We start from the raw sequence: 26,554 nt of genomic DNA, 5'->3' as shown, positions 1-26,554 counted from the left end.
TCATGAACAAGCGACGAGAGACATCAGCGCATCATCTCGTGGGACCTTATTTTGGCAAAGAATCAAAGGATGACCTCATGTTTGGCTCATTCGCAAAGTAAAACCAACACACAGGGTGTTAAGAAAACAAAGAATACAAACTCACATTTAAAACAGTTAGACTCCACCACACATTGTCCCACCTGAAATTCAACCAGAGCAAATTCTTGTTTGTTTCTCAGTGGGGTCATGTGCCATTTAACGTTCCCGACGGTTGAATGGAAATTGTGCACTGCAATGTCTTCTCACTTGACATCATATCGCAGCAAATAATGCCTTTGCTGTATTGCTCAGCGCGGTATCTGTGACACATGGCTCCCACGTCATAACTAACATTAACTTTGGGGAACGGCCCTCTGATGCACATCTGATCCACAACTGCTGCCAGAAGTCTAAAATGAGAATAGCCTGTGCCTCACAGTACCAGATTGAGAATGCCAGTGCATAAGATTTACTGACATCTTCACGGAGATTTCAAATTCCCACTCCCTTTAGATCACAGGTGTCAAAGTAAAGGCCCGGGGGACAAATCTGGTCCGTGAAAGCAAATCAAGCATGTCAAGTGCCACGATGCTTGCTAAAGTCCGAACCAAAAATTGTCCCATGTAAACCACAAAAACAGAAATTATTTTTTACTTCAAATTTGAAAACGAGTTATTCATTAATTTGTTGTGCATTCTATATGTAATATTTGGAGGGGTTTACATATTCCATTGGGTTCCCCAAATTTATAAGAGGAAAGTGTAACTACAATGTGGCCCACGACAAAAAATTACTTTGACATGATTGCTTTCGACCGACGGTTTATTTTTGATTAATTTTACCTTCATGAGCGAGATTTGCAGCATTACATTTCGTGAAATATGTTTCTTGTAAAACCTTAATTGTGAGAGTAGTTTTTAATGTCACGTGAATATTTTTATTCAGAAGTAACTTAGGGTGTTCCAATTATGGTTTCATTCTACGGATTATGATCAACTAAAATGGATATCGAAAATAATACCAATTCTGATACTGATCACACAATAACAAAAAAAGGAACGGTGGGTGCTAAACTACACACATGTTGGATTGTCATTGGCTACAGGCTGCAAAATAAGAGATGCAGGTGACTGCTTTTGCGATCGACAAACTGTGTTCCTGTTACCAGCATTTATTTATTTATTTATTTATCTATTTTATTTATTATTTATTATTGCCTGCATGGTCTATTTTGGCTAATCAGAGACTGTTTCATCAATCTAACATGTTGTTATGCTGGACTCTGCCTGGTGAGCCTATAAATGCGGCTTCGGGGGTATAAACAACAAAGGTTATATTAGGACCAATTACCTGACTTGATGATCGATGAGAAGGTTTCTTCAGCCGTCATCTGTACAAAAGTGAAGGTTTCGGACGTTTCGCCTCCTATCCAAGAGGCTTCGTCAGCGAACTAAAGTCTGACTGGTCGTATCGGCCCCATTTATATATCCCTAATGTCCAGACCTGGTGGCGCCGGACACAGCTATGATAGGTCCCTACTCTCAGGTTGGGGGGGGGGGCGCGGGACCCCCCCCCTGTGGCCCCACTGATTGTTCCTACATTCCTGACTAACGATTGGCCTATTACACCCACTCCCCCCGGTATCACCTCATCAGCATAACGACCCTCATCAGCATTGCGAAAGTTGCCTAACCTGTTTTGCCTGAGCAGGCTATTGTATGAACGATCCAAATTGAACCTCACACCACCAGACCGGTTTAAAGAAGGATTTTGTTGTTTTATAAGAATCGCTTCTTTCACCCCCCTTTCAAACCATCTATGTTCTTTCGCTAAGATTTTAACCTCATTGTCGTCAAATGAGTGGTTGCTAGCTTTTAGGTGCAAATGTACTGCCGATTGAGGCCCACTAGTATTATCCCTGCGATGTTGATAAAGTCTTTTTTTGAGAATTTGTTGAGTCTCCCCAATGTACTGCTCTTTACAATTTTCATTCTTACAATGTATGGAATAAACTACATTACTTTGTTTTTCATTTGGTAGCCTATCTTTTGGATGCACTAATTTTTGCCTTAACGTGTTTATCGGTTTGAAATAAGTAGGAATTTTATGTTGCCAAAGGACTCTTTGTAAAAACGTTTGTAAAAATTACAAAGAGTCCTTTGGCAACATAAAATTCCTACTTATTTCAAACCGATAAACACGTTAAGGCAAAAATTAGTGCATCCAAAAGATAGGCTACCAAATGAAAAACAAAGTAATGTAGTTTATTCCATACATTGTAAGAATGAAAATTGTAAAGAGCAGTACATTGGGGAGACTCAACAAATTCTCAAAAAAAGACTTTATCAACATCGCAGGGATAATACTAGTGGGCCTCAATCGGCAGTACATTTGCACCTAAAAGCTAGCAACCACTCATTTGACGACAATGAGGTTAAAATCTTAGCGAAAGAACATAGATGGTTTGAAAGGGGGGTGAAAGAAGCGATTCTTATAAAACAACAAAATCCTTCTTTAAACCGGTCTGGTGGTGTGAGGTTCAATTTGGATCGTTCATACAATAGCCTGCTCAGGCAAAACAGGTTAGGCAACTTTCGCAATGCTGATGAGGGTCGTTATGCTGATGAGGTGATACCGGGGGGAGTGGGTGTAATAGGCCAATCGTTAGTCAGGAATGTAGGAACAATCAGTGGGGCCACAGGGGGGGGGTCCCGCGCCCCCCCCCCAACCTGAGAGTAGGGACCTATCATAGCTGTGTCCGGCGCCACCAGGTCTGGACATTAGGGATATATAAATGGGGCCGATACGACCAGTCAGACTTTAGTTCGCTGACGAAGCCTCTTGGATAGGAGGCGAAACGTCCGAAACCTTCACTTTTGTACAGATGACGGCTGAAGAAACCTTCTCATCGATGGACCACTCCTGTACGACTGAGAGCTTACACAGACCTGACTTGATGATACGTATTTATATTTTCAAACATTGGGTTTTGAAGTGACATCAAGCAATATTGAGTTTCATGTTGTCATTTTGTTTTAATTTTTGTCTACCGGACTATGATGTGATTTGGCAAGAATAAATCACCCCGAATTACACATCGGATATTCACCAAACAATGAAACATAAAATATTCAAAAAGTGTTCCGACAATAAATATTATATACTCCCCTTTTCTTTTTTTAATCTGATCATAAAAGCAGAACAAAACACCTCTTGTGAGATTTCCAAGTGACTAATCCTGTGCAGTCTGGCTGTATATAAATATATAAAAATATGTGTCCGGCATGTGCATATGGTATATCTGCCTCTGCACATCAAGTGATGACAGGCATGGCTCGAAAGAACAACAGCGATGAGTGTGAATTTTTTGGACCACCTCTTCATCAGCTGTCAGTGTGGCATCAAAGCAGACTGTGAAATGGTCTGTCTAGACTTGACGTCATATCACAGTCCAGTTTACACACACGCGCACACACACACACACACACACACACACACACACACACACACACACACACGCACACTGCAATCTTGTCACAGTGTACCTGATAGTAAGCTGAGTGAGAAATATTTGTCACGTTTGTAACGGACATCATATACCAATGGTCAATGAAATAGATTTGACCACACTTGATTTAGTTTGTCAGTTATGCTATGCTGCAGTGATGAGAGTGACCTCGCAACAAAACGAGACTCGCTTGAGTCTCCATCTGCAATGCACAGTATCATTTGGGTAAATAATGTGGATACAATGTCTGGGTTAATGAAATTTAACAACAGTGCAAACAATTTGGTGTGTAAGGCATCACAAAAATGTTTTTGGATGGTTTCAAGGGGATCACAAAAAGAAATATTACATTCCGGGAAGATACCAATAAAAAGAATCTCTATAAAATTCTGATTGGATGCCCAAGAAAATTATTTTCAGACCTGCAACTTGTTCATAACATTTTTATTTCCTGTAAATTTCACAAGAACATGTCCCCTATTATTGGTGGTGACAAATTTTACATTTAGGAAAAAATTCTGAAAGGGAGACAAACACGAATATCCAGAATTAAATTTGGAGTCATTTTGTAGGTTGAATATAGGAAAGAATAATATTGTGTCCAAATATAATACAATACAGCATTGCCGGACCGTCATGGCCTGGAAAGCCTTCTCTGCTGGCCTGAAAATATCTGAATCACAGACTTATGTTAATTATATTTTGTCCATGAATTCTTATTAAATAATTCCAAATTGTCTTTCAGCTTCCTTTCATTACTTTTTTTTCATTACTGTCGCGTAAAATGTGTCGATCAAACTGTTGCTCTAACCAGTCAGATTACGAGTTGGCAACCCAAATGGGGTACCAACGCCTTCTTGAAGGCGCTGGTCAACGTCAGAGTTTCCACAAACTATGATTGGATAGTCACTAGCCAAATATAGTTTGCGAAAACTGCTCTGATCACAAGACGAAACAAGAGCAGACTGCACAGAGCTAGCACACTGTATCAGTAGCAAGCTGCATAAGCAAATATATTGTGTTAATTTAGTAGAGGTTTGTCAACCCACAATGGCTGAAGGAGAAGTAAATGATTTGGTTGGAGATTTATTGTTAAAGCCATTTTCAAGACGGACTTTTTCAGTCTAGATTGATTCAGACGGGGCACTACTGAAGGCCTAGCGATTAAATACATGGCCCACCACTGCAATGCATATTGATTCATATAGCAAATGGTAGTACAGGTATATTTTCTTGTGTCATTATCTGAATATTCACTAGGGTATTACTCCGTGCAGCTTTATGAATCAACAAGCCCAAGAAACCAAATTACGCAGTTCAAGATTTTACAAGATTAACATCATCAAGAAGTCAGACCGTCACCTCCATCTTCTGTATTGTTGCTTAGCCCAAGGGTGTAACTCTCTCTGCATTTGAATTTACAGGCCGGGATTTGTGATAAGCTCAAGCTGTCCTTTAAACCAGAAGACCAAAGCGGCTTATGAGCGGGAAACTCTGATGTATGATGCCCGTAATACTTGTGGGTGTTCTTTACATGCCCAATGCAAACATGTATTTCTCACTCAGGTGTTTTTTGTTTTTGTCGCCAGTTGCTCCCTTCCTGTCGGCCAAACCCCTTGCTAAGCTTTGCTTACTGATCTGAACATGTTGTGTGCCCATGGTGAAGTACACACACACCGTCTTGACCAAACTCTATCATCTTACCTTATTTACGATCAATGCTATTTTGTAACTATTTTATAATATTGGTAATTAACGGGGGTATTTGGTGTCAAAGCTTCATGAATCACTGTTTTACAAAAATCCAAGCAATTTATTATGACATTCAAGCATCCCGTAAGCATGAGCGTCTTTAGTTTTTCATGTGTTAAGTACGGTATTTCATCCCCACATTCACCCACCGGCAAATCATTAATTTAGCAGCAGCGTCTCCGATGGACTTTTGAACCTCTTGCACTTAAAGAACAACTGTATATGCAAGACTTGATGTAGTTCTTTCTATGTGGTAGGCATTCAAGGGAGACTTTGGTTGCAAAAAGGAAGGAAATAAATACATAGAAAGTGCTTCTTGCATTTTATCAGGCCCTCTGCCCATGTCTTAGTTAAGGATGAGTGAGCAGGACAAGCCCCAAATGTAGCGTGTAAAGCATGTTTTGAGGCTTAGAAATATCAATGCTTGCACCTCACATCTTGTATCGTTTTTCCGCATCATCGCAAAGTCATGCAAAATATCACAACGCTAACAAGGGCATGTTTGCTTGTTCTAAAACCGTTGGGAAAGACTCGAAAATAAAGAGAGGCAAAGTGTTGAGCAAGTTACAAGGGGTCGTTAATCTGGCAACCATTGGAAAGACTCATTATGAGCACTGACAATTGGAACAACACGCAAGGTTAGAAGTTCCCCAGACGCCAGACTTACGTCTCATGTATTTGGAACAGGCGGAGCCAATCTTCACTCGACTAAACATACGGGGAAGTATGTCAACGTTTCACTTGAAGCAGTAAGCTCAACCTCATTCCCTAAATAGAAAGCTGTCAGTGGAGGTGTCAAAACATCATACCTTCACACCCTATGAGAGGCCGCTTCAATGGCGGGAACCATAAAATCTCAAGGGAAAATGGGAAGACGCTCCAAAATTTGAGCAACCTGGTTTTCTCTTTCTAGTCCCACTCTTGGCTCGCCTTACTTGGTCAATTTGGCCTAGATCAGAGTCCATACGCAATGATTTAGATCAGATTGGAATCTATTGTATTCCACACAAACATCCACATAACATCCTCCTGTTCCCGCTTCATTTTGCTTTATTAGATAGTATCTATGTCCAAAGTCCGGCCCAGGGGCCAAATAGGGCCCATGGTCAATTATAATCCGGTCCGCAGCCGTTGCCATGAAATAAATAACGTCTGGCTCACATGTAGAATCAATACATTGGGCAGTAGCGCTATTACTTGCCTGTGGTGAGTGCTGCCATCTAGAGGCTCCATTAGGAACAGCAAGTTAGTATATGAGTAATTGACTGAATGAGCCCTGCAATTGCCTAAAAAATGTGACAATCAACAAAAGGAGGAGAGTTGACTGTCAATGTCATTTCAATTTTGATATGCATGTTTTAAAGGACAACAGACACCTTAGACAATTTGCATCCATAATTTGTAAAATCCCTTCAAAAGACTTCTACTGGCCGCATTTTACAAAGGTTTCACGGCATATTGCTATATTTTGCATTTTAAGACTCGCACCGAATATTCATGAAGTCTTGTTTTCGAGTTGATGATGATGCCAGAGTGACGTCGCTGAGGGAACGCCCCTGACCGAGAAAGCAACACACAATGCATTTTGGGTACTTTGTCTGAAAAGTTAGTGATGGACAACCGCTGTCATTCATACGTAACTTCGTAACTCTTCGTCTGTTATCAGCCCGGGGTATGCCCAACCCCAAAATGGTTCACAGTGGGATCCACGTTAGTAGGGCGGAAGTTACCCCGAGGGACCTCTAAGTCGGGTCCCGAGGGCGCAGACGTTCATGCGCAGACGACGGATGACACTTACTCGATGGCCGAGGATAAACTAGCCATAATGTCGCACCCTGATGAATATTGGGCAATCTTGAAAGTTTAAACGTTTTGCATGCACAACCAGTAAACAATCTGAATTGATGATGACATGTTGTAGCTTATTATTTGTTATTCATAATAATAATGATAATAATAATAATAATACATTTCACTTATCAGCGCCTTTCAAAACTCTCAAGGTCATTTTACAATTACAGGATAAGTTTTTCTGTGGGTGAGCAGCAGCAGCCACACGCGCCAGCGTTCACTCAACCCAGAATAACAGAAATGGAGAGAACGCTAGCTAAAACATAGCCAATTGATATCCAGCCAGAAAGCTAGCTAGTAATCACCCCCTCCATAAAAAAATATTTGGTGCTAGTTTTTTTTAATACATTAAAAATGTACAAAAAAAGTGTTGGTGCTAGTTTTTTTCATGCCGCATATCACCCAATTGATATATATTGCGTATTCACGGAGCTTCATATATGCTTCATATGTCCTTTCCTTCACCATTTTCGTCGCTTTATAATAATAATACATTTCATTTATAAGCACCTTTCAAAACTCTCAAGCTTTGCTTACACGACTCGAATTGATACGGATGGAATTCTTTAATCGATCGCATACACTTATGCTTCCCTCTTCAGAACTATTTGAATCATATTCATAACTGGACTGGATGAGTAACAAGAAAGGATCTTTTTCCGAATCTGAACTCTCTGAAGCCATTGTTTTGATTCTGGAGCAAGGCAGTTTGTAAAGGAGTTTCCTGACGAGACGTCACAAACTGGGGGCGGGACTTTCTGAATCTCTCCAGTTTTGAGCTCATTAGTGGGAGTTTTTGGGCAACTTTAAGTCATTTTTATTGGCGTTTTGCGTTTGCCTAAAATATCATACTGCGTGTTTTGGGTATTTTAGATGCTATAAAACGTTTTTCTGATGTCAGTTAGGAAACAAAAAAATGGTGTCACATTCCGAAATTTATTTGGAATTGAACAGCATGACGTGGAGCGCCATTCCCGAATTTGTTCGGGTTTTGTTTTTTTCTTGCAGCAGGTGCCGAGACCTCTGGCAATGTTTTCCCCCCACAAGGGGGCAGAATTTACCTTTTGTACATGTTAGCGCTCAATTACAACTTCAGCTTCTGTTAAAGCGCTATATACAGTAAATCAATATGTAAGTATTGTATTGTATTTTATGAAGCCACCCCCATTTCAAGCTTAGACCCATATAACTTAGGAATTAACTCTTTTTTCCTGATGAAAGAAGAGAGTCTAATGTTTCTAACACCGCATTGAATATTTATGTCATCCTAAAACTCAATATTCTGTGGGTCCTGCAATTTGAGTGAAAATGACAACAACCTTGGCACTGGAGTGGACACATTTTTGCACATCTTCTGGCAGTGAATGAGTTAAGATGAGTTAGCTGAAATTAAAATAAAAAAAAACCAAAAAAACAAATGTGAAACATAGAATGGCTCGCCCAGATGTATTTAAATTAATTGCTGTTATATATAAAGAATGTCTGCCAAGATTTCCCCCCCAGTACAATTTTAACAGACCAAATCTGACCGACTTTGCAAAACGTTTGGACACCCCTGACCTATGTGATAATTAAGAATATTCAAATGTTTTCAAAAACACTGCCAGTATATTTTTTAAGTCTTATGAAGGCAACAATAGAAGAACCTCACTGTCAACCGATGAACCTGAACAGAATGCTCCCACTGTGATGTTAAAAAAACAAAACAAATAACTAAGGTTGCTAAGAGACAGAAGCACAGAATATGAGTACATCGATTCCAGCATTTACGCCAACTCCTTTAAATCTAAAGTGTCATCCGCGAGACAAGCCTTTGACCCAAACCAGAAACCCCTCTTTCAAATCCCATCTCATGTGTCCAAATTTGGTAGCGCTCCCGTTGGTCTTCACCCAGTTCCTCTTTGTATGTGGTGTACGTGTGTTTTGTCTGCTCAGGAGGCCATGTTGGGTGAGGCGTCAAAAGTATACATTGCACCTGTCAAATGGAGTGTGCGGAAGACAACAATAATTCGAACATTTATCAAAACAATACATCTTGTGTTACAGAAAGAACTTCGAGCACCGACGTGCCCCACGCCTCAGGCTCCCTTTAAGGGAAGGGGAGGTCCTCTCATTGCCTTTGAGTCTGTTTACGTTTCTCCACCTCGAGATCTTGCATCTGTGCTTATTAAACGGCTTCCTTGAGTGCTGCGCACTTCCAGGAATCATAGCGTTTAGATTGTACGGAGCCACACGAAAGAAAAACATCAACAGGTCTGACGTCGGTGCGCAAACGTCAGCATGTGTGCAAAACTGTGTGACGCAAGTCGGGGTAAACAAAAAACACACGTTCACCTCCTTTGCTCACTTACAAATAGAATCATTTTAAGATGATCCAATTTTATTTAAGAATGATTGAAACTGACACACAAACGGATGGCCAAAATTGAGTAACTAAAGTTAAAACACATGTGATTTACGATAGGCTTCTACGGGGGGACCCTTTCTTTTTTGAAATGTTTTATTAGACAGTTTGCGGTATGTTGCATATAATGTATGTCAACTGAAAATGTAGTTTAAAAAAAAAGAAAATCGAACACAACTCACAGTAAGAAGAGCACTAAACAAGAAACAAAAGCTTTAATCAAAGAAATTATTTACAATTGATTGAATTGATGCCAAATTTCTACACTTTGAATAATCCGTTAGAATGAAATAATTGTCTCTTTTCCATGATTGGTAAATTAAGGTCTCTATTTGGGTTGCATTTGTATTTATTTGCATGGTTCTCATGGGGACTAATTAGGGCAGAAATTATGTTAGAGCAAGGGTGTCAAACTAATTTTTTGCCACAGGACACATTGTAGTTACGGTTTCGGTGCCGTTATGAATTTGGGGAAACTGTTTGAATGTTACATCTCCTCCACATATTACATACGGAACGACAACAAATTAACAAATACACAGTTTTCAAACCTAAAGTCAAGAATAATGACTTCGGACTTGAGCAAGCATCATGGCCCTTGACATGCTTGATTTGCTTTCGCGGGCCAGCTTTGGCCCCGGAATGTGACTTTGACACCTATGTGTGAGAGGGATGGCCATTGGATTATAAATTCTGGATCAATTTCATCTATTTACTCAATTTTCTGGTGTATAAGGCGCACCGGAGTATAAGGTGCACCCCGAATGAACGGTGTACAGTGATGCCTCGGCTTGCGAATGCTTTAGCTTACAAACTTTTCGCTTTACGAACGTTAAATTCGCGAGAATATATTCTTGGCATACAAACTATTTTTCGGTAAACACAAGGAGCGCCACAATGAGTGATGTATCGTTCGCGAACACGCCGGTTCTTGGAGCTCCTGAAATGGCAGCCGGCTTTTTTTCCTCTATTCCCCACTTCCAGTCTTCAGTTAAAGCCGCATGTGATTGGTCAATATCCATGGTAAAGGAGGGAGGGGACACACGCAGCAAGACACACGGAGCAATGAGCGGGGTTAGGGGTTACAGAAACAGAAACACACACACAAACACGAAAGGGAGACGACAGAGCTTGAAACAAAAAAAACAAAGTGAAGATTGGTGAAATTTGGACTCGTTTCAACTTTATTGATATTGCAAAAGTAGAGTGTAGACTGCAAGGTTAAAATATCCCATCAATCAGGCTTAACAAATAACCCATACAATCCATCTGTACAATATGACGAGAACATGTAATCAATGGAACGAGCTATTAATGAAGTTTCCAGTGTATCTGCCTGTATCTGTTGCAATATCACAACTTCTAAGATGTACAACCCAGAGCTCCTTGAGACACTTTATTCAAAAAGCTATTCATTCCATCAAGCCATCAACGACCATCACAAAGGTAAATAAATCAACTTCATTACACAGTACAGTTTATTTCTTTAATTACAATACCATAACACATTTATTACACTTAAAATAAGGTATATTGTGTGTAGTTTTAAGGCTTATTTAGTTGAAAATTATGTTTTGTGGGGACCTGGATTATTCTCATTTTAATGGTTTCCTATCGGAAATTAATGTTTGGAATACACAATACACAATATATAAGAATTTTCCAAATATAAAGCACACCACTTTATAAGGCGCTACAGTCGGGGGGGCAAGGTTACGCACTACTTCTTCTGCGGGGGGAAATGGAGTCGGTGGCTGACAGTAGTGGCCAGACAATTACTTCACATATCAGGTGCACTGGCGTATAAGGCGCAGGGGTCATCATTTGAAGAAAATAAAGGCATTTGGGTGCGCCTCATACACAAGAAAATAGGGTAATTATTAATACTACATCATATTGATATATCAACGGAAACATTCTAAAAGCACACTGAAAGTCTAGTTTCTTTTAGTTAACGACACTTCACCGGGGAAGTAGTCCACATTTCTCCTTGGTTTATGGTAGTAAATCGATGAGAAGGTTTCTTCAGCCGTCATCCTTCAAATTTGTACAGATGACGGCTGAAGAAACCTTCTCATCGATGGACCACTCCTGTACGACTGAGAGCTTACACAGACGTATGGTAGTAAATGCACACATGTATACAATTCAGCATCGTGGAGAAATTGAACTGCAATTTGTCTTACCTCCAAGTTCTTTAACATTCAAGATGGCATTTGGAAACGGCACTGCTTTGATGCTAAAACCTGAAGAGGAAACACAAATGTCATTGTCTTGAGTGTCAAGAATTCCAATATGATTGACGGTGCCATTTTGTTTTCTCACTCAATATTAGAATGCGTCGTATTTCTACAGGTGGGTAAATCAACGGATTGAAAACATATTTATGTGACATCACATTTTGTGTGGTCCAAGTTGACTAGGACAGGGGGGGTCTTGGGGGCGTGCCAATATGAGCTGAGCATCATGTATTGTGCAGATCACATGTGTGCTTTTCGAATGAAAAGCAGCAGAGAAAAACACAGTGGGGGGTCAAGATTGCATCTGGTTCATGTCCAAATGATACTAAATTCTATTTGTAGACGCAAACACATTTTATGTGATTGTGACGTGACTTTAAGAGTGTTGCAACAGCGAAAAGCTATGAAAGCAGTTGTGGGTGGCAAATGCCAGGCACATCTCTTACAATTCTTTTGGCAGATGGACACGTTGCTGGCAGCTAAATGTAATTTCAGAGAACCTGATAAAACTAAGTTTCTGCAAAAAAACAAACAAACAAGCAAACACGCATTTTGTGTCTATGACAGGTGCAGACAGGTTTGGCTTCTTTTGAAAAACGTCATTCCGACTTGATGGGCTGATGAAGCACATTTCTCCTCAGTAAAGGTACACAGCGGCTAAACCTATGATGGGATTTCTGCAACAGCTCAACGCTGATTGCAGACAAAGCCAGAGGAGCCAGAGGAATGTCAGTGACCTTGAAGGGCTGCATTACGTATACGGTGAGCGGAGCGCTGACTGCCAGGAGACTCGTGCGCTCACCACGGAGCCTCCTCTTCTGGACAAACTTACCCAACTCCCACTGCGCTGGAAGGGGGTTGGGGGGGACCTGTGTATTGGCAGGTGAGGTTGCAACGGCTTCTCTGGCAAGCCTACGAAACAGATGTATGATGAAAAATACCCCTAACCCGCAAATCCTCCCCCCTACGCTGATAGTTGCAATAAGTGGCTCAAATTTGAAAGACAGCATACAGTATTATTGAAGGGTTAGGGCAGTTTGAGGCTTGAAACATTTATTGGAAAGCAAAGGTGACCTATTTCATCTTCCTGGAACAGCAGTTGAAATGTTTTTCCCAAATACCTGTAGTGGGAACGATCCCGTCACCGCCTTCACTGCAGAGGCGCGATAGCAGGCTGGTCTTTCCAGCACCTGTCAGGCCAATGCACACCACATCATACTCCGGTCTTGGCGGTGGCGGTCCTTTACAGCACAGTGCCCGGAAACACTGCAACGAAAACAAACACGACCATGGATCAAATGGAGGGGGGTGGCTGGAGGGGGGTGGTCGGAGGGGGATCAAATTCTTCAGCACGACTGGGATAGTGATTAAGTATCTGCATTTGGAGTCGCAAGAGCTCTGAAGGAAGACTCTCGTGGGCCTCCCAGCTGTCTTCCTTTGAAAGAGGGAAAAAAAACGAGAAAAAAAAAGATTGCGTTTGCGTTTGGGAATACTTTTGGAGTGGCAGCTGATGTCTCTCCTTCCACCAGAGTAGCACCAACATCTTAGAAAGAGGAATGGGAAACAAAGCTACAACTTTGATTTGTTTAATTTTAATGTCATTGTGTCAAAGTAAAGAGTTATGAAGTGTGTTGAATGGGTGCATCGAAGGACTGGTGCACATTATTTGTATTCTGTGCGTATGTGTGTGTGTGTGTGTGTGTGTGTGTGTGTGTGTGTGTGTGTGTGTGTGTGTGTGTGTGTGTGTGTGTGTGTGTGTGTGTGTGTGTATACCCTGTCTGATTGGGCCCGTATGTCAGCCAGAGGCAGACCTGACACCCAATGAATCACGGCCTGAGACTCAAGGCCTGCTGTGAGACATTAAGGGGCAAATGCAGTGTGAACCGTGAATGAGATCTTTTTAACTTGTGTAGAAGGATCCAAAGACAAAACTAAATAGGTGTGTGTATGTGTTTTTTTAAACTAGTGTGGCAGGAACCAGCCTGGCTAGGGTCGAGCAGAAACTCCGACAAACCGTGACTCTTAGCATCTCCTATCACATTTCAGGGTGAAGAAGATCAAAACAAGGTGGCTCACGGCTCTTGTCCGTAGACAACCCTGTTTGAGACACCACTATCCTGCTCAATCAAAGGTTGACAGGAAGGTAAACACATAAGTGTATACAAACTGAAAAGCACATTCTCCAGGTGTACTCAGCCATGACATAAAAAAAAACATCAGAAACTATGAAATAAAATAAAATGAAGACGAGGGTTAAATCGGGAAGAAGAGTTCTAAACAAACCACTGTGTAACATTGACCTGTTGTCATTTTAATCGCCAGTCTGGCTCTGATATGATGATGTCCAGTTCTTGGTTTCTTTTCAGATCAAGCAAACTCCAGACATCAGTGACCACTCGGGTCACTTTCCAGTGCAGTGCCAAAACAGAGCTGCTGTTTGATCGAGATGTGGGGAATCTGCTTCAACAGAACCAGACGTTGACTGAGCAACCCGACCCCCCGACTCCTTCGTGAACCCATCAGTCGACTCAAACAGGAAACATTCCCCTCTTTGGGAGAAATGGGAAGATCAGAAACACACTTATATACACATGTTCGAAGTAGCAACACATGTAAAAAGACGGTTTAGTGAAGTCGCTCTATTTTCTTTGCTCTGCTCGGACATTTCGATCTCCCGCCACAGTTCATCTACTTTGCCCCAAGGTTACATGCAAAGACGTCTATGGAGAGTGAAATTTTCCCTCAGCTAAAAGACAAAAGCTGAAATGGATGAACGAATATGCGTTCAACATTTTGATGATCTAATAAAAGCTTTCCCAACTGTTATTGCGTGGAGGCAAACTTCATTCTTTGCTGTGGAGGCAAACTTCTTTCTTTGCTGTACAGTCCAAATTTCACAAGCGCTACTAGAGAAGCACCCAGTGCCTGACCCCAGGGTCTCTATGCACACCGGGTCACTGCGAACAAGAGAAATCGTAGCTCCCACCTCTGGCCTCACTTTGACAGCACCAAGATAGACGAGGGGGAGCTTGGTCAAAAGACTCACAGGAGAAAAATAAATACATCCGAAGGCCTTTAGTGACTTAAAGAGACTCAAGAGATAACCCTCTCCTGTCAGACAGACCCGTAAAGATCGGCGAGTCAGAGTGTGTTGTGCCATTGACTCTAACATCAAGCATGACTGTTGTGCCAAAGACATTTAATCAATGAAAAATTGCTACATTGATTCAGAAGAGCAGTTAAACTCCATTTTATTACTTGTCTATCAACCAGCTCCCCTACGTATTGTACACGAGACGAGTCAAAAGTATGAATTCATACCCTTACAATGACCCTCATCCACAAACAGTGTGTACACACAAATGTCGCTTAAATGGTACCTAGCAAATTTTAACGTCAACCCCGTCATTCGGCGATATGCTCTGACCAGAATTTCTTCTAAACCTTCCTAAAAATGAATGTTGCCTCACCAATACAAGTACGATAAAAAGTAGATAAAAGTAGAACGCTGAGTTGTTTAGGTCTTGAATCTGGGAGTGATTTTGACACTGTGGAAGATTATTTCTCCACTTTTACAAGTCAATGATTCACCCTCGTTATCAAACTGACATTGTGGTACATTAGGAATGTTACAAAAAAACTCTGAGGTTGCAAGCAAATCCCCGCCAAAACACAGACAGGTTCATTGATTGTCTGTGTCTTGTAAAACCAGGTTATATCTGAAAAGTCATTTCTTGAACAGCCTGTCGAGACATTACCTCATTGTTACTGTGAAAACTCATTAACCAGACTTTACGTAAATGACCAAGATTGGAAAATGTAATTATCACCGCTATGTTTAATTTTTTCCCTCGAGAAAATAAATGTGAAAGGACTACAATTAAGTGGTCTTGCATCGCTGTTTGCGGGTCAAAATGTTAATTTTGTGCCTCATGGGGACACACTGAAAAGCAAAACTACAGGCGGGAACAACACAAATCCCGTCATATGTACAGGAAGTCGGAAGCGGAAGCTATAGTGCAAAAGCTATGGGATGATGACAAAAATGTATTCAGATTAAAAATGCAAAGCGGCCACCAAATCATGGCAAAATTTAACATTCTGTAAAAAATGGAGAGCGTATTGATGAACCATTTTTTAATACTAGTGTGTGTGTGTGTGTGTGTGTGTGTGTGTGTGTGTGTGTGTGTGTGTGTGTGTGTGTGTGTGTGTGTGTGTGTGTGTGTGTGTGTGTGTGTGCGTGTGTGTGTGATTGTGTGGGGAGTGTCTTCTGGCTTTTCATGTAACTACATATTTATATGTTTACTAATTATTAAATCCATCTGTCTGACCTGGTTCTTTGCAAAATATAACATGGAAGCCCGCTGCTATTCATACAAAGCGGCTGATAGGTGTTCAAATGTGTTTTAAATGGCAACATTTAGCCATTGAGGATTTGAATTATTCGGAATGAGTACTTCAAATTAGGAGGGAAACACTCCTCTGGCTTTTTTTACATTCCTGCCTTTGAACATTGTTCAGTCAGGTTCTGTAAACTATGCTAAAAGGCAGATAAAGTCAAAACCTATTATAGAGGCTGACCTCAGATGACCGTCTTTCATAACGGGTCAGATCCATGAATGTTTGGGCTGTAGAGCAATGGAAAATGCTCAGGGGCACTGGATTGAGTCATTATCAATCGGGAGTTGACAAATAAAAATGGGGGAAACTCTGCCGACAATGAGTCGTAAGCCACCATGTTATAAGTACACCTGCTGTGGTCAGACATAACAAGAGCCGGCCAGGCTCTTTTTGGAAAACTCCTTTGTATTTTTAGAAGTAATAAATGTAGGTTAGAGGGAAGCCGCTACTCCTGCAGCAGACTGGTTCATGTTTCACTCTCGTACTCCATGGCTACCGTCGGGACACCAAAAGGACATAAAGTTGAGCTGAGACATGAATGAGAGCACAGTCCAAATTGAGGCACCCAACCAAGCGTTGAGTTTCTATGGCGTAGTTTTCTTTATCCCTTGTGTAATCACTGAAAAGTGTCGGGGTTCTCACAAAGGCACACGGTAGGGTCGGTCACATTTTGTTTTTTGATTCGGCATGATTGTTCGCATTCATATTCACGATTCTGGCGCTGAAATTAACCTTCAAAGGAAGTACGGTATGAGACGTACTTCAATGTGAAAAGTGTTGAATAACAATCACTTCTCTTGACTATATATCAATCAACCAAACACAGCAATTTAAGTTACTCAGGGAAACCATGGTGAAGACACAGAACTCAGAATCATACATGATGCAAAATAAGTACAGTTCTAAAAGCGATTTTAACAAAAATTCCAAACTTAAAAAGCTCACCTGAAAGCCACTTATGTTTCCACTCTGCAGTTACTGGTGAATATTAACTCATTCGCTGCCATTCCCGAATACATTCGGGAATTCAAAAGTGTGACGTTGAGGACCATTCCAGAATTTGTTCGGGTTTTAGTTTTTCTGTTAAGCGCTATATAAATCAATATACAGTAAAGTCTCGTTATATCGATATCGGATATATCGATAGTCCCGGTTATATCGATACTATTTCTATGCACGCACGGAAAAAATTACATGCAAACAGGGTCGGATATATCGATAGTCCCTGTTATATCGATATTTTTTCGGACTCCCTTGAATATCGATATAACGAGACTTTACTGTATATGTATTGTATTGTATTTTGTACAGCCGCCCTCATTTCAAGCTCAGATACCTCCAGACCTCGGCCCCGCCTGCACCTGCACAGGTGCTGGTCGTCCCGATCAGATTGGCGACCAGCGGGTAGCGACGTCAGCCCTGCCGGCAGCCTCGCAGGTGCTGGTCGTTATAATCAATAACACTTAAAAGGACACCTGGCACGATCATCCGGTGCCGATTCATTGTTTGTTTGCTGCATGCATTGTGTACGTGTTTGTTTAACCTTGGCGGACTTTTACACTTGGTTTTCTTTTGCTACTTTGTATTTTTCCCATTCAGATCATTTTGATGTTTTACATTTTGTTCCTACTGACTTTATTTTAATACAATTTGTCAAACAACCTCCTGCTCCCTCCTGCCTGCTTTTTGGGATCCGAACCCGCCATCACCACCTCGCAAACCGTGACACATATAACTTAGGGATTTACTGTTTTTCTGATGAAAGACCAGAATCTAAGGGTTCTAATGGTGTATTGAAAGTTTATGCAGTCCTAAAACTCAATATTCTGCGGGTCCTGCAATTTGAGTGAAAATGACAAAACCCATGGCAGTGGAGTGTTTATTTCGAGCTTACTACTTTTTTGTAGTTATCTCCATTGAAAGTGGGGGTGGCTGTACAAAAGATAAATGCTGCACCCTCGTGGGAGGGAAAAACATTGCCAGAGGTCTGACCAAAGCTTCAAACGCACCCCCCCTGCAAGAAAAAAACTAAACCCGAACAAATTCGGGAATGGCGCTCCACGTCATGGTTTTCAATTGGGTGTGTACAATGATCATGGAGGATACCAGCGCCTGAGAATCATCTCCACAAAGAGGCGGATATAAGACACGAATGGGCTGCCGGGCCATTTTGTTATTGTTTTATATTTTATATGTTTTATACAGACGACATGTCGGGACAGCACTTGTGTGCAGGGCATTACTTGTGACCTTTTGGATATGACAGTAACATAGATGGTCGTCTATCCTGACAGAAGAGTGGTGCTAACCGAGTAAGAGTGTACACAGTCACGGGCTAGCAAAAAACGTTGTTGGGAGGCATGCAGGAGACCAGCCAGTCGGGGATGTAAAGGAGAGTAGTGGGGAATTGGAAGCAGAGAGGTGGACGGGTGTACAAGAGAGGAGGGGTCGGAGAGGGACGAGGGGGCATTCATTCATCCTCATTCATCCCCTCTTTCAGTTGTTGTTATTTGCTGCTTTGAAGTTGGATGGCGGGCTGCTCGGTGGGATTCAGTACAGTGAGGGAAGGAAGAGGGTGCTTGGGGCGCGTTGCATGCCGTTCTCATTAAGAGGTGGAGAGAGACATGCGATACACAAAAAGCGGCAAACTGGACTCTTCCCATGCTTAGTGTGTCACAGCTCCTACCACACAATGCCCAATTTACCCAATTCCATTGACTATACACTATAATGACACAAATACTGTATATGACGAAGGAACCAGCGTGTAAAAGGCAATTGTAATGTTCTTGAAAGCAAATGGTCCTTGTTCATAAAATAAAATAAAATAAAATAAAATAAAATAAAATAGCACAAGTTGTAACTTTTGTGTTATTTATTGTGCTCAGAGATAGGAAGTAGGTATGTTGACTGTCCATTTTCTACGCTGCTGTGGGTAAGCTGAAGCCAATTCTTTTCACACTCATAATGACACAGTCTTTCATTCAACTTGGATCTTTTCAGGATTCTTTTTACGTATGTATTAATTTTTTAAAATGTAATGTTTAACACGCGACGGCACGGTAGTCGAATGGCTATCACGCCGACTTCACGGTGCAGAGATCATGAGTTCAAATCCAACTCTGGCCTCCTTGTGTGAAGTTTGCATGTTCTCCCCGGGCCTGCATGGGTTTTCTCCGAGTCCTCCGGTTTCCTCCCATATTCCAAAAACATGCATGGGAGGCTGATTGAACACTCCAAATAGTTCTGAGGTATGAGTGTGACAGCGAATGGTTGTGTCTGTGTGCCCTGTGATTGGGTAGCAACCAATTGAGGGTGTCACACACCTAATGACCAAAGACGGCTGGGAAAAGCTGCAGCACCCCCCGCGACCCTAATGACGATTAGGGGGTCAGGAAGATGAACAAATGAAAGAATTTTAACCCCGGTCTTTGGTCAGGACAGCATTTACATTTCAGTTTATCCTTTATCCCACTGCATCGTGACAGTTTGATCGTGTTTGCGAACGTCATGAATGTTTATTTTTTTGTCGGGGGTTCGCCGGACATTCGGAAAGAGTTTTAAAACTTGGCAAACCTCTTTGCACCAGTTTTCAAACTTGAGTAAACATGTGAAATGTGGCCAGGACATTACCTGTCCTAGCCACATTCAATCTGGATTCCACCTCTTCAGTCACTAGCATTCAAATAACCACTTTCAAACTCACACGTTTATAACGAATCGCCCTGCGCCAAAAGGTTATCGATGCGTGTTAATCAAGCGTGTGAACACCACCCAGAGTCCAAAAAGTGATGGGATGAGAACGCTCCTCGCCACAGCCGCAAAGCACCTGTGTGCAAAAAATGATGGCCAACTAAGGACACTAGAACAGGTGCCAGTCATGACACCCCGCATCAGAAATAGATGCGTGACCAAAAAGACAGCCACGCACGGACACAAAGAAGGACAAGCACACACACACTAGTAGATGAGAGTATTGGGGGGGATACGAGACACTCTGCACCTGAACAATGCGCTTGCAGTGGCGTGGAACGTTTGCAATGAAATGTAGAATATGTCTACTGTTTACTTGGACGCCTGCAAAAGGTGATATCGAGAAGATGGGGGTGGATTGAAATGACAGACACAGAGCAATAATAAGACGACACCGTCTGCACCGGCTCAATATCCCATCTGGGGAAGCAGACCATGTCTTACCTCGGCAGGACAAAATAACCCGCAAACTATTATGCCTGCGTGTGCAGACGGTAGACTTCCCCCACCACTATCACCACCACCCTGTTTTAAAGCTGATTTTCTTGTCACCATTTTTCAGGCACATCATCCCCTTATACTAAAGCCATATCCTCGTTCTCCCCTTCTCTCTCTCTAACTCTCTCTGCACCCCTGCTGCCCAATCATTCACTCCGCTTCTGTCTGTCTGGCCTTCATTTAAGAGCTTCGACACTACTGCCCTGACGCTAAGGTGTCTGGACAATGAGAGTATCCGACACAGACAGCACCCACAAATACACAGAGAGCTACAGTGAAGTTATAGCTCCCCCTGGCTTCCTTCAGAGGACATTAAACAATGAGGAGGGAAGCATTGCCTCACTTGATTTACTTGGAAAAATGAAGTCTAGGATTCTGATTGAAGTGAATTATTATCCATAATTGTTAATCATGATTCATATTGTGACAGGTGGTTGTCATCGTTCTGCACTTTTTGAAAATAGTGTGGAATGTGCACTTGAAAAGTCCTGTGAAATCTGAGAAAAAGTAAATTGATAAAAAACAAGTATGGAAGTACATGAACTCTTCTCAAGAATAAGTGTGGGTTTTGGCAACTTAAAGGACAACCGACACCTCTGGACACGTTGCGTCCATAATTTGTAAAATCACATCAAATGACTTGTACTGACCGCATTTTACAAAGATTCCACCGCATATAGCTACATTTTACGTTTTAAGACTTGCACTGAATATTCATGAAGTCTTCTTTTCGAGTTGATGATGATGCCCGAAGTGACGTCACAATGGTACTCCCCTGACCGAGAAAGCGACACACAATGCATTTTGGGTACTTCGTTTCGTCTGACAACACCATATTGATCGCAAAATTAGAAGGAAAACAACATAAATAACACGATGGTGAATCATGTGGCAGCCAATTGCGGTAACACGTATAAATAAGATGTAAGTTTACACAAATTTCCAGCGGACTAGCCATGAAGTATTTCTAAAGGAGTAGAGCAGTCATTCTGTCATGCTGTCATTCATACGTAAGTTTGTAACTCTTCAATTTGAAATTTTAAAGGACAAACGATGTCACTTTTTTGTTTCCTAACTGACATCAGAAAAACGTTATATAGCATCTAAAATACCCAAAACACGCAGTATGATATTTTTAGTCAAATGCAAAACACCAATAAAAATAATAATAATAAGTGTCTAAAAAGTACTACAATTTGAAACCGGAAGTGGCCAGTTTCAGAAGGTCCCGCCCCCATGTTCGGGGTGTCACGGCAAGACGTCTTGCCTTGCTCGAGAATCAAAACAATGGCTTCAGATTTGCCTTCTTGTTACTCATCCTGTTATGAATATGATTCAAATAGTTCTGAAGAGGAAAGCATACATGTTTGCAATCGATTAAAGAATTTATTCTGTGTCATTTTGAGGGGGGAAATGTAGCACCGAATGTGTGTCATCTGGGGGGGGGGGGGTTAGCACCAAAAAGAGGCAGAAGAGGGCGACAAAGCTCAGTGGAAAGGGGCTGATTAATTCCTTACAATTTTTGTCAGTGAATATCAAATAGATGCCATACAAAAGGATTCACCATCGCGTTATTTATGTGTTTTCCTTCTAATTTCGCCATCAACACGAAGTTTTCAGACCAAACAAAGTATTGCGAAATGCATTGAGGTGATGCAAGGTATGTCCTTTCTCGCTGAGGGGCGTTCCTTCAGATCTCAAACACTGATGCTTTCCTCCTCAGAACTATTTGAATCATATTCATAACTGGATGAGTAACAAGAAAAGATCTTTTTCCGAATCTGAACTCTCTGAAGCTCTTGTTTTGATTCTGGGGCAAGGCAGTTTGTGAAGGACTTTTCTGATGTGATGTCACAAACTGGGGGCGGGGCTTTCTGAATCTCCAGTTTTGAGCCCATTAGTGGCGGTTTTGGGCAACTTTAAGTCATTTTTATTGGTGTTTTGCATTTGACAAAAAATATCAGCCTGCGTGTTTTGGGTATTTTAGATGCTATAAAACGTTTTTCTGATGTCAGTTAGGAAACAAAAAAATTGTGTCGGTTGTCCTTTAAGTTGAGTTTTTATAACCAGTAATGCCATTTTACAGCAATGCCAAGTTACATTAATTGCAAGTCAACCCATCCTAAGAGGTGGTTATTCTCATTTTGAGAAAATTGTCAGTCAAAAAATGGGTACTCTTTTACCAGTCAATGGGTTGAGGAGGAATGTCATTTTACATTAACTCAAAGGCACTTTCAGAACGAATTTTGACGGGCTTTATCGCACAGAAAATTTCCAGAAAAACAACTTTTCTCTTTATACTGTATTAACTAATTGACTGCCAGACGATGTGTAAAAATGTGTTCACATCAGTGCCAGGGTTATTGTCATTTTCACTCAAATTACAGGACCAACAGAATATTGAGTTTTAGGACGACAAACGTTTAATTTAGCGTAAGAAACCTTAGACTCTCTTCTTTCGTCGGAAAAAAAAATAATTCCCAAGTTATATGGGTCTGGAGCAGTGAATGAGTTAAAGTGGTCAAGATATGATCACGTGATCAGAAATTCAGGTCTATCGGGGATGTGAAAAGATCCTATTTTTTTAAGTTTAGTGATTTTTTAAAAATCATTATTCAGTGAAAAAAAGAGCTGTGATATAACCGTACAAATAATAATCGTACAAAGCGCCGTAGGAGCAGTCACAAAATTAATCATTTAGCAATTCTTTGTCGTATCTGTTAGAGATGCCAAAGTCAGGTCACTCATCTCGCATCTCAACGGCCAGTGAATTGCCAAATACAATACAATACAATACAATACATATTGATTTATATAGTGCTTTAACAACAGCTGAAGCTGCAACAAAGAGCTTAACATGGAATAGCGATAAACTTAATTCTGTGCTTTTCCAGGTTCAACGTAATGGTGCGAGAAACATGCGCTGGAATTCCAGAAGTACCAATACCATCCTTTTCCTCTGACATGGTTCCTTGCGACCTAGGATGTTTTCTTTTTCTTTCTGTGGGTAAGGGATCAAAGACAGAGAGGGAGCCTTTGAAAAACATTTGGGCTGAGAATGGACGAGACGTCTGTCATTAGGTGTTTCCCACTGTTGGACATCGGGTAACTTTAGCGCTCTGTCCACCATCAATAAAGTATCAGGCTGTAGAACTGTGTCCTCTCCAGACACCACCAAAATTGCACCCCCTTAAACTCCCAAGCCGCACAACACCATCACCGCCCCCACACACCAGAGCAACCCTTCACCCCAAAAAAACACTCTAGCTTCATCACAGAGGATTAACCGGAAACCTTGACACAAGCCATTGTTACGGCGGTAGAAGGGGGCTTGTGGGCTTCTGCCATCCTGTGTGGGACTTTTTTCCCCTCCACTTTTGATTGTGAGAGCGAAGCACCCTCAGCCCTCTCACTAACCTTCCTAAAGCACATACATACACACCCAAACACAACTTTTCAACTACAAAATCAAATAAAAGTTGTTCTGGAGCAAAGAGATTGGTGGGTGAAAAGAAAGTGAAATAGAATCGACGCATATCTCGGGGAAGGGGGGGTGCAAAAGCGCTGAGGATGAGGAGAGTGTGTGTGTGTGTGTGTGTGTGTGTGTGTGTGTGTGTGTGTGTGTGTGTGTGTGTGTGTGTGTGTGTGTGTGCGTGCGTGTGTGGTAGGGGGTGGAGGGCGCTGTAAATCTTGATGTCAATGACAGGAAGACTGTTGCAGGCCATTACCATAAATCTGACAAACGCTAATTTGATGGGAGGCTGTATCTGTCTGCTAAAGGACCAGTCTAGACGCTCCTATTGAGGGGTCCTACAGCGTAGCCCTGTTTGTTTCTAACACCATCTGGATGTGGCAGTAAGTGTCTGCTGTTACGGTTCACATACGCACATGCGCACACACACACACAACAAGTGCACAAAGCGAACTATTCCAATAGCTGCCGCAAAGGCTTTGACATGTATATTGCCCAAACAATACTTGGGGAATTTTGCGTCATTTGCTGACAGTCTATTCAAAGTGTCAAACTTACCGATAGACACGTCGTGCAATGTATAACCTCAAGAATAGAGTGAAGATAATGTTTAATATCAGATTAACAGAAAATTTTAAACGCCTGACATTGATGAAATAATATATAGAATAAGTGATACATTGATGACATAATATAGCCAAGAGGCGATATATTATGTTGTCAAAATTGGGCATTTACATTTCGGTCTTTTGATGCCATTTGCTGCTTGGTGTCACTGTCAATCATATTTGGTGACTTTATTCTGAGAAAATCTCTTGCGTTTAACTCCATATGCTGCTGTTCATGTGATATTAACACATTGACGGCCAGACGATGTGCAAAAAGGTGTCCACTCCAATGTCCGGGTTTTTGTAATTTTCACTCAATTGTAGGACCCACACAATATTACGTTTTAGAGCTGCATAAACATTGAATGCGGTGTAAGACACCTTTGACTCTCTTCTTTCATCAGAAAAAAGAGTTAATTCCTAAGTTATGTGGGTCTGGAGAAAGATGAGGTTCAAGTGGGGTCGGCTGTACAGAAGGCAAATGCTGCCCTTTGATAGGCGGGAAAATATGACATGGAGCGCCAAAACCCGAACAAATTTTTGGTTTGGTTTTTGTTGCAGGGGGTGCCAATAAAGCGCTGATCAGACCTCTGGAAATGTTTTTCCCCTCCCACGAGGGGGCAGCATTTGCCTTTTGTCCATGTTAGCGCTTTGTTACAGCTTCAGCTGTTGTTAAAGGGCTATTTAAATCAATGCATTGTGTTCTATTTTGTACAGCCACCCTCATTTCAAGCTCAGATAACTCCCAACCCATCTATTGTAATACATGTAACCCATGTATTGTATTGTATTGTATTAACTTTGTTTTCGGATGAAAAAGAGAGTTTAAGGTTTCTTACGCTGCATTGAATATTCATGTAGCCCTAAAACCCGATATTTTGTGGGTCCTGGAATTTGAGTGAAAATGTCAAAAACCCGGGCACGGGAGTGAACACACTTTTGCACGTCTGGCAGTGAATGAGTTAAGAAACCTTGCAAGAAATGAAACAGAGCAGTTAAAGAGCATGTTAAAATGTAATCAGCCAGCACATTGACTTTGTGTTATTATGCTCCTACTGTACTCTGAAGCGAATTTATATAGCCTCAGCATAAATCTGTTTCCAAGTAGAAGTCTAACAACGCAAAGTCAACGTGTACGTGATTGAAACATTTTTTTTTTTTTATTCCTTGTTCCCTATCGTCTTAAAATTGCACGAGCGACTGGCTTTAAAGAATGAGTAATTAGAAATGGGCCCAGTAAGAATAACAAAGGAAATCGCAATTAGACAGATAAGCACATAATATCCGTATCAGGAACTCCCCTCAACACCACAAAAAATAAATAAATACATAAACAAAGAAAAGGTGAAACACAGTTTGACATTGAACCTTTACAACTCCGTAAAGCATAATCAGAAGTGTCATTTTTTCCAGAAATGTGTCTTCAAATATGTATAAGCTTAGCAATTCTGCGTCAAACAACCATCCCACCCGACACATTTGTCTGTCTGGAGCCTACCTGGCAGTCACTGTGTGCTTCTGCAAAAGTACATTAGATAGACAATGACAGGAGGAGGGAGGAAGGGGCATTAAGGGGCCCGCCCAAGGACTATTTTCAACCTGCACGACCCCCCCCCCCCCCCACACACACACACACACAGACACACACACTTTTTTGTACAAGTAAGCAGGAGGTTGAAGTGGTGGCAGGGCAGCTGCATTCAAAGATAGAAGATCACCTTTGCTCTGTGGGACATCCGGAGGATAGATAAGTGGGGCAGAGAATAGAGAGGAGCCACGGGGTACCATTATGGGATATAAATCTTGTGATTAGAAAGGGTGATTAGCTAGGCCGCATTAGCATATGGCGGCAAAAAGTATGGTTTTGTGGGCAAACTGTTGGCCAAAAAAAGATGTTTTTACATACCCATGTTGGAGGATCAAAGCTCAAGGGGCCCCCTTTTGAACGCCCAGAAAGCAGTGTGCAAGAACCGAGGGGGGTGCAGGGAGGCCCTTCTCATAGACATTAAAAGGGTGGATGGGGTTGTTAATTGTCCCATTTACATC

At 41.5% G+C, this 26,554-nt stretch overlaps 1 protein-coding gene across 2 annotated transcripts in view; it reads right to left on the bottom strand.

Moving 5' to 3' along the window:
• arl15b (ARF like GTPase 15b) overlaps positions 1–26,554 on the bottom strand; it is a 114,034-nt gene that overhangs the window by 65,935 nt on the left and 21,545 nt on the right. For both annotated transcript variants that reach the window (XM_088994039.1, XM_088994040.1), the window contains exons 2-3: positions 12,898–13,042; positions 11,723–11,782 (exon numbers count right to left, since the gene is read on the bottom strand). In XM_088994039.1, the coding sequence (XP_088850165.1) occupies positions 11,723–11,782; positions 12,898–13,042 (205 nt within the window). The remainder of the gene's footprint in view (positions 1–11,722; positions 11,783–12,897; positions 13,043–26,554) is intronic.

The sequence above is a fragment of the Hippocampus bargibanti genome, linkage group LG04 (assembly GCF_051943395.1).
Source record: "Hippocampus bargibanti isolate YZ-2025 linkage group LG04, ASM5194339v1, whole genome shotgun sequence".
Taxonomy (NCBI): domain Eukaryota; kingdom Metazoa; phylum Chordata; class Actinopteri; order Syngnathiformes; family Syngnathidae; genus Hippocampus; species Hippocampus bargibanti.
The sequence above is the reverse complement of the archived record's forward strand: the minus strand, read 5'-3'. Positions and strand labels throughout refer to the sequence as shown.